The 9,496-nt window shown below is 38.9% G+C and overlaps 1 protein-coding gene across 1 annotated transcript; it reads left to right on the top strand.

The window, feature by feature from the left end:
- The first annotated feature begins 462 nt into the window (after positions 1–462).
- On the top strand, positions 463–6,228 carry ppib (peptidylprolyl isomerase B (cyclophilin B)). The gene is made up of 5 exons (XM_067590431.1): positions 463–691; positions 2,742–2,855; positions 3,245–3,338; positions 3,961–4,145; positions 5,769–6,228. The coding sequence occupies exons 1-5, from the start codon at positions 557–559 to the stop codon at positions 5,889–5,891; spliced, it is 651 nt and encodes a 216-aa protein (XP_067446532.1). The 5' UTR covers positions 463–556; the 3' UTR covers positions 5,892–6,228.
- Positions 6,229–9,496: the final 3,268 nt, after the last annotated feature.

The following is a 9,496-nucleotide window of genomic DNA, read 5'->3' on the forward strand; positions in this document are numbered from 1 at the left end:
TTATTCTAATGGAGGGTCTCAGGACAGAGGATGTTGTATTGCTGTACAGACTGTAAAGCCCCCTGAGGCAAGTTTCTGATTTATGTGGGCTACACAAATAAAATTGACTTGACATATTTAAGTATCTAGTTTTTGTTTGACCAACTGCCCAAAGGAACTGTTCTTGTGTCGGAAAAATACATGATATAAAGTAAAAGTATGAGTCTCATCGATGGATATGAGGAGCAAGTTCCTGCCCAAAGGTCTGTAAGCACATCAGAGTGAAGGAAAAAATGAGGAATACATTGTTTCTGATGATAACAAAAAGTGCAAAATGTCACTGAGATCTGGAGAATATTCAACAAAACGTTGTCACGCGTCTGCATGTGATTGGCTGAAACGCTCCGGTACGTGAACCAATCAGAGCGCGGTGCGTCTGGCACCAGTGTGACGGAGGCAGCGCAGCGCAGCCGTAGTCTCCACCCCGGATACCGCACTCCTTCTCCCCCCCCACCCGGCTCGTATAAAGCTTGCAGGACTATCAAGCCTTTTCGGGCTGCTCATTTTCTTCTTGTTGATGGTCAGACTCTGCGAGAGAAGGATGAAGTTCCTTGTAGCCGTCACGGTCATTGTAGGATCCGTGATTTTCCTCGCTTTCCCTAACGGCTCGTCCGCTGACGAGAAGAAGAAAGGCCCCAAAGTGACTGCGAAGGTAGGTCTTAGCTCGCCAGCTAGCTCGCCGGCGGATCCTGCAGAGAAATCAGAGCTATTCCTCATTTGCTAAGCGTGAAAAGCTAACCGCTAGCTGCGGATCTTTTAAAGCCACGTCACACGCAAGTTGGCCCCTAGCGGCTACAAACCGGGATCTGTGGGCTGTAAAATGCTACTGGCTGGTCATAGCTAGCTACTCTCAGTGTTAGCTGGTGATTTCGGCCTTAATGCCAACTGTCCAAATGCATCCACATCCTTTTAAGCTTCCGTTATCGATGCGGGTTTAATCTATTGACTTATTTAGATAACCCGCTTGGCCGCAGCAGATGTCGTGTCTGGCCTTGTTGTGTCTGCCTGCAGCACGTTTGTCCACGTCCACAGTTACAAAGGAAGTAGGCATCATCTGGCAACTGACCAGAGCTGTAAGAAGTATTCAGATCCTTTGTTGAAGTAAAAGTACCAATACAGTACTCCATTACAAGTATAAGTCTTGCATGTAAAATCCTACTTAACTAAAAGTGCATACCTAAGTATCAGCAGTAAAAGTAGTGGTTTGATCCCTCTGACTTATATTATTATATATGACATCATTAGATTATTACTACTATCAGTGTTAGAGCAGCATGTTACTGTTGTAGCTGCTGGAGGTGGAGCTAGTTTCAACTACTTTACATACAGTTAGCCAGTTTAGTCCAGTGGTTCCCAACCTAGGGGTTGGGCCCCTCCAAAGGGTCAGCAGATAAATCTGAGGGGTCGTGAGATGATTAATGAGAGAGGAAAGAAGAAAAAACAAAGTTCTGATACACAAATCTGTTTTCGGTCTTTTGGACTTTTTCTCTAATCTTTGATTTTATTTGAAATATTGGATCATTTGAACATTTATTGAAATGAAACCATGTGACAAGTTTGGAGGGAAAAATCACTGTTTGGTGGAGCTGTTAACAACTCATAGACATCTGAAACGTGACCCCGACCACACATTGTTTTTTTTTAAGACCTCAAAAGCCAAAAAGGTTGGAAAGCACTGGTTTCATCTTTAACAATGTGTTGTATAAAAGCTTGTTATATTATCCATTGTGTCAAATCTTCATCTGAAAAGTAACTAAAGCCGTTAATAAATGTAGTGGAGTGGAAAGTATAAAGTAGCATCAAATGGAGATACTCAAAGTATAAATACCTCAAAATTGTACTTCAGCACTTTAGTAAATGTACTTACAGACTAGTTTCTCTTTGCATAAAACTTAAAATAATTTTCTACTCGCAGCCAGTGTTTGGGTCACAAGTCTTTCCTTTTTTTGACACAAATCATTGTTTGTGGTGTAAAATGATAAACAAAAAAGGGTGAAAAAAATCATTAGTATCTTATCATTTGACCAGAATATCACAAGTTATCTGTACGATCAAATGCTTAGAATGAGTCACAGGCCAGTAATGCAAATACATGTAAAATACTGAAAGGTTGATTTGAATTTGTGCCTCATGGTGTGTCCTTAAACATAAACTGAATATATTTGGGTTTTGGACAAAAGACATTTCAGGTCACTTCTTTGTCTTTGGAAAATGGTGAACGACATCTTTCACCATTTTCTGACATTTTCAGGCCAAATGACTAATCAATTAATTGACATAATAATCAACATTGATAATGAAAACAATTGTTCATTGCAGCTCTAAACATAAAATTAGGGCTGATAAAATCTTGGATAAACGTTTAGCACAAGATGCTCATATCTTTAAAATATGCATCACATCATACAGAAACAGCTGCAGGCAAATTCCCCAACAAAAGGCAGCTGCTGCAATTATAAATGAAAGATCTTATCTAACCTTTACCATCAGACTATAAGAGAAACATGTAAGTACTGGAAGAAAAAAATCAAAAAAAATCACTGTATATTAATGAAAGATCCTGTTACTATGTAATTATCATGATGCTCATGTCAACGCAACCTTTTAGCTTGAAAATGTTATTAAAATTAAAACCTTAATTTGTGCTTCATCATGTGAGAAACTGATGAATAACTTTCATAACTTGACATTTTTTTTTATAGGTTTTCTTCGACATTAGAATCGGAGAGGAAGATGTTGGAAGAATCGTCATCGGGGTGTTCGGGAAAACCGTTCCCAAAACAGTCGACAACTTCGTCGCTTTGGCAACAGGAGAGGTGAGACCTACAGGACCTTTTTGTGGTCTATTTATCATACAGCTGGTTCATAACGTACCCAAACTGCTCTTCTCTGCAGCGCTTTGTTTGACCTTACAGTCGCCCAGTCCAAGATAGAAAAAGAACAGTTTTGACTCACATTAAATGCAACATTTACTTGTTTTTACACAGTAACAGACACAAGATAAGAGTTTAAGGGTATTTCAGGTGAAGTAAGCAGTGAACTTCATATTTAACTTGGTCGCCACATCCTTGTTTACTTTCCCAACCACAAACCACATGTGCTGAAGATGGACTTTGAATAAATCTTTTCTCATGTGGTGTAAAATGTCAAATTCAGAGCTTTCAAGTGTTGTTTATGTTTTGTTTTTTTTGCTCTAATTAAACAGAAAGGATTCGGTTACAAGGGAAGCAAATTCCACAGAGTCATCAAGGACTTCATGATCCAGGGTGGAGACTTCACCAGAGGAGACGGCACCGGAGGTAAGATGGCTGCTGACACCTGCAGAATGACATTTATATCTTGTACTTTTTTTTTTTTTTTTCTCAGCAAGATCAAACTTGCTGGTGACTGTTGGCATCATTTCATGTTCTCAGCACTTCATGACTTCAGGGTGGTTTCTGTGGTATCATCGGCTCTTTTTTGTTTTGCCAAAAACAGTTTAGCTGTGCAAACTGACAGCAAAATGTCTAATTACAGCGGCTTTTCCTTCACCGAAGGTACAGGTGCCTTGTTTCCATCTGATTCGGAAGATTTGAGGATTCATTTTGTTTGTTTGTTTTTTTTTTTAATCACATTTTTTGTGCCACCACCTGTTTTGTAAGCTTCACTTTGTCATTTTGTTGACTTCACTAGTGGAGCACATTTGACTTTGGTGGATGCTCCCAGTCAGAGTGACTTACAGCCGTTCTGTTCAGTATTCATAAAGAAAATGTTATCAGATAAAGTGAAGATAAACATTTGGCAGCAATCAAGTCGTCCAAGTGACGTGCAAAGGTTGCTAGTGAACATTTGTGGAAATAAAAAGCCAATAATAAACTAGAACTGTCTTCTACTGATTTCAAATGGTACAAATTAGATGTTTTTTCTCTTCTCTAAATGAAGGAAAGAGCATCTATGGAGACCGTTTCCCCGATGAGAACTTCAAGCTGAAGCACTACGGCCCCGGCTGGCTCAGCATGGCAAACGCTGGAAAAGACACCAACGGTTCTCAGTTCTTCATCACCACAGTTCAGACTCAGTGGCTGGACGGCAAACACGTCGTCTTCGGAAAAATTCTGGAGGGAATGGTGAGTGGGTTTAAAAAAAAAAAAAAAAAGTCACTAAGCATTCAGCTGCTATCCAAACACTGATCTGTGTGTGTGTGTGTGTGTGTGTGTGTGTGTGTGTGTGTGTGTGTGTGTGTGTGTGTGTGTGTGTGTGTGTGTGTGTGTGTAGTTTGTCATCAGCTAAGACATACCTGAGGAAGTGCCTCAAATAGCAGGTCTGACTTCAGACCAAAATAGACACAAGTCTTCTGCTCTGTGCCAGGAAATTGGTTTCTAACTCAGCCTATAATGTGCACTTCATGTAATTTTATATGCAAGGAAATAAATGTGTTTATATGTTTATAATTTCTTAGAGCTCATGGTGACGTCTTCAAATGTCCTGTTTTTATCTGATCAACAGTCCAAAATGTGAAGACATTCCCTTTACTGTCATTTATGACACAGAAAAGCTTAAAATTCTCACTTTATAAGCTGCAAACAGCACATTTTTAGTATTTTTGCAAAAAATTACTAAAATATTTGTTCGATTATCAAACCAGTTGTGGATTGTTGCAGCTCTAATTCTGCATGTTGTGAATTGTAGTTGAATGGGGCGATCGGTGCAGACATCCAGACTTATGATTAACATTCTGCAGCTCTGACACTTTTCTGAATACTTCTGCACACACTAACAACCTCCTTTCACTTTGACGTCGGTAACAAATGGTGCAAAAGGACTCAGGATTGCATCATGAATATAGATCACATCTAGATGGTAACACTGAGGTTGAATGTCACGCAGAAAAGCAGAAATAAAAACCAACCAAGAACATCAATAATAATAATGTCATAATAACAAACAGGTTGACCAGTGATGGGAAGTAACTCAGTACATTTACTCAAATACTGTATTATTTCTACTCTACTACATTTAAATATGGAAATATTATATTTTTCACACATTTATGTGACAGCAGCGTTACTATTTACTTTGCAGATTAAGATTTTAAATTTAAAAAAACCTGATATAATTCAGTGTTACAGATTAAGCTGCCCAATAGTATAAAATAGTTCAAATTGGCTCCACTTTAACCAGCAACAACATTAAAATGATCCTTGTACATTACTGTAACTGTAAAACTGATAATACGTATGTAATTAAGAGTATTTTTACTCTGTGTTAATAGTACTTTTTACGTAAAGGTGCCTTGTAGAGTTTTCTTGTAAACAAATGAAAGTTATGTTTACATTCACTGTTACTCACCAGAACTCATAACAAATATGTTGAATCCATTTCCTTCCTTTCATAAAATATTGGCAAAACTGTTTTTTTTTTGTTTTTTTTAAGTATCTTAAATCCTGCACTGTTTACATCCATGTATACTAGCTTCTTCTTCTCTGCCTTTGCTGGTGCATTGCTGTGTTTCTCTGTATTACAGACACCTATAGATCAATGGAATAGTGTGAGACGATGTACAAGGCAAACAAAATGGGATCCACTCATTATAAAAAAAAAAATAAATAAAAAAATAAAACTGCTCCGTAGCACTACTAGAGGTCACAAACTCCACAGGGAACATTTAAATAAAGGATCTGAAAACTCAGACCACTGAGGCTGACAAAGATATTTTGATATTGCTGACGTTGTCTGTTTTCATCTTGCAGGATGTGGTGAGGAAGATCGAGGGCACAAAGACAGACGGCCGCGACAAGCCTCTTAAAGACGTCACCATCCACGACTGCGGCAAAATCGAGGTGGAGAAGCCATTCGCGGTGGCCAAGGAGTAGAGAGCACTGCTGAGGGGGGAGAACAACAAGGGGAAACAGGACTGGGGGGCAGGGGGGAGGGGAGGGGAGGGGAGGGGGGGTCGTTGGGGGAATCGTGCAGGCCACTTTGTTTTATCACTACCAGCCCTCTGGTCCTGGAGAAAGGGCTTTGAGTCATTCGGTGTCAGTGGCTGCCGTCTTAAAAAGCACCAGAAGAGCATAAACATCAAGCAATCATGACGCCGCTCTGGGTCCATTTACCAACGAGCATTCCAAGGTGCACTTAACTGTTGGTTGTTGTTTTTTTTTTTTTTTGTAAAAAATGAAATCTCTGAATAAAGGTTTCAGTTTTTGTTAATTCGCTGAGTGAGTTTTATTGTGCCAGGTTACCGTTAGCAACATGAAATGTGGATATTTAAAGTTGAACTCGTGTGAGAGCCCTCAATCACTTTGTCTTCTTTGTATCCATCCACATAATTCAGGCTGAGTAATTATCCTTATGACCACTAGAGGTCTACAGCAGTGCAAACTCTCTTGATTGCAGAAACAATCAGTATGAAACTTTATAAAATCATGACAGCAAAGATCAGGAAACAGGTGTAACATAAATCCTTGTTACCTGTATGCTGAATAAAAAGACAATTCAAAAGTGATGTATAGAAAAGACAAGAAATAATATAATAAAGGTAACAATGAAGATAAACAACATAAATAAAAGAAAAGAATGGCCAGAGATGTTTTGAAGCAGCAAAAGAATGAATCTGTTCTATAAAGGAACGTCACTGAGTTTGAATCCTATATTCAGTTAAATATTCTGTGAGTTTTACAGCTTTTCTGTTTTCTGAGCTATTAATCGGGGTGAGGTCTATGTCAAAAACTGCCAGAAACACTCTAAATACTTTCCTTGAGACATCCCATCTCATGAATAAAGAAGTTGCCCAACATGGTAAAGAACTGAATTCTGGAAAGCTTAATAGTAGCAGAACAGAATATCGACATCCTAAATGTGTATGTTGATGTGAGTGTCTGTGAGACTGAAGCAGTTTTGAATTGTGAATGAAACCTGAAGCCACTGAAGGTTTGAATGTACTTACAGTTAAAAGGGAGAGAGATTATCTCAATCGGCTGTGTCTGCATCTCCTTAGAAACAGTCTACAACCTTGTAATCTCATAAAGAAACTGACCATGAGAACATGAATGGTTGAACCACTGAGCCAGCAGACTGACCCTCACATGTTCAGGAAAAAAATCCCATTTTGTTGAGGAGAAATTGATTTACCTAAAGCTTGCAGCCCAGAGATTTGTACATCATTAGTGGCAGCAGGATGAGCTGAGAATGAGGATCTATAATATCTGTACACAGTTTAAGAAACAGGAGGAACCACCTGCAGTTTGCATTGCAGTCAATGACTGTATGCTCCCTATCAATTAAGGTTTAGATCTCAAAAACTAGAACTCCTATGGGAAATATATTTACATTTTGAAAGAGAGGAGGCTTGTGGGAACATTTAGAGATATGATTTGTGCTTCGAGAGTTAAAAATGTGGCTCTCTCTGCCTGATTTCTCACACACTGATAAGATTTGAAAGCTGCTGTAAAAGCCCTCACTGTGGATTTAAATCTCTCTAAAAGTACAACAGGTATCACAACACAGAACACAACTTTGACTATTGAAAGTTTTCTGAACGTTTTAAGGTTTGAACAGGAGTCTGTAGGCCAACGTACGTCCAATCTAGTAACAAAGAGTCTATCATTCCTCCCATAGACTACCATTATACATTTTAATATTTTAAAAATGTATATAAAATCACTGAAATATGCTAGAAAAAATAAAAAATAACAGCACACATTGTGGAAACATGCTGAACATGTTAGGGGTGTTTCTAGCTGTCAGCGTGTGGGTGCCGGTGTGGACTGCAGAGGGCCCCCTCACACCAGAGACACCAGCTCTGCAGCACAACAGGGGCAGTCCATGTTTGTGGTTTCACATGTGATTTTACTGCAATAAAATGAGGAATTGTGCATTTCTGTGGCGCTCTGTCTATTCATAATTGCTGAGGACATAAAATGGTTCCTCTGGCATTCCACTTGTTTGTTCCACTAATATCACACATTCACTGTGGGGGGAAGAAAGTGGTTTTAAACACACACACAGAATGACTATTTGTCCTTTTTCTATTACTCTGTGATCAGAGTTCACTGGACCAGGACAGTGTAGGTAATGTTAGGTGGAGTTGTCAATTGCAGAAAAGAAAATGGACATCAGACACACCTTCCTGTGATTGTCCGATCTTCCTGATGCTCACGTGGCGAGAAAAAAAGAAACACCCCCAACTGGCGCTTCAAGCATGTTCCAACAAACACAAACACAGACATGTGGTCTGGTCAGCCATGTTGTCACGTCTGTACAGTATGTTCTGCTTCATTGGATGTTGCTTAGAGCCATAATTAATAGATTGTCGATTGCAGCGACTAATTCATGTGTTTTGCATTCACACAGCTCAGGATTAGAATTGGTTTCCAGGTCAGATTGGTCTATATTAATGGTCAGACTGTCTTTGGTCCAGGCTGAACTATCTCAACAACCTTTGGATGGATTGACATTCATGGTCCTCAGAGGACGAATCCTAATGACTTTGGTGACCCCCTGACTTTTCCTTTAGCACCATCAGCAAGTTGACATTTTTAGCTTTTAATGAAATATCTTGACAGTTATCGGACGGATTGCCATGAGATTTGGTTCAGATATCCATGGTGCCCACAGGATGAATCCTAATGACTTTGGTGATCCTCCGTCTAGCGTCACCAGCAGGTCAAAGTCTAAATCTCTAAATCTCAACATATACTGGATGGATTGTGGCACACATTTTGTACAGAAGAGGTCAAAACTCAAGCAACACATGTAGTATTTAAAAAAAAAAACAACTATTTTGAGACCAATGTGGTTCGCCTTAAGGCCAATTTGTCACACAATAAAGCTATTTTAAGTGTTGCTAGAGTTTTGACCTCTTCAGACTTTATGCATCTTGGAAGAAGATTAAGTTGGGCCAGAAATCCCAAATCTACTATTAAAACTTTTGTACAGACATTTATGGTTCTCAATGAATGAATGCTGATGACTTTTGTGACCCCCTGACTTCTCCTCCAGCCCCAACCATGAAGTTCGCATTTGTGGTTTCGACTGAAATATCTCAACGACTATTAGATATTTGATACACACACTCATGCCCCTTTAAGGATTATTTATAATAACTTTTATGATCCTCTGACTTTTCATATTTCCATCATCAGCTCAAAATGAGTCCAATACTTTGTTTTAGGCAAAACCGATGAAATTCCAATCAGCTAAGAAGACATCCATTGTGAACATTATGCCTGCTTAACATCAACATGTTATCGTTACCATTGTGAGCATTAGCAAGACAACACTGAGTCAGCATGTGGATATACGAACAATATTTGAAACTAATAAGAGCACAAGTGAAGAGTTTATTATCTTGCATAAGCAGTGTATTAAATTCCTTAGTGCTTTGCTACTTTTAGTATAGTAGCCACATGGAAATAATAATCTGTATAATAATCAGGGACGTAACTATAAATCAGAGGCTTAATAACAACTCTTTTAC

This window comes from Thunnus thynnus, chromosome 5 (genome assembly GCF_963924715.1).
Source record: "Thunnus thynnus chromosome 5, fThuThy2.1, whole genome shotgun sequence".
NCBI lineage: Eukaryota > Metazoa > Chordata > Actinopteri > Scombriformes > Scombridae > Thunnus > Thunnus thynnus.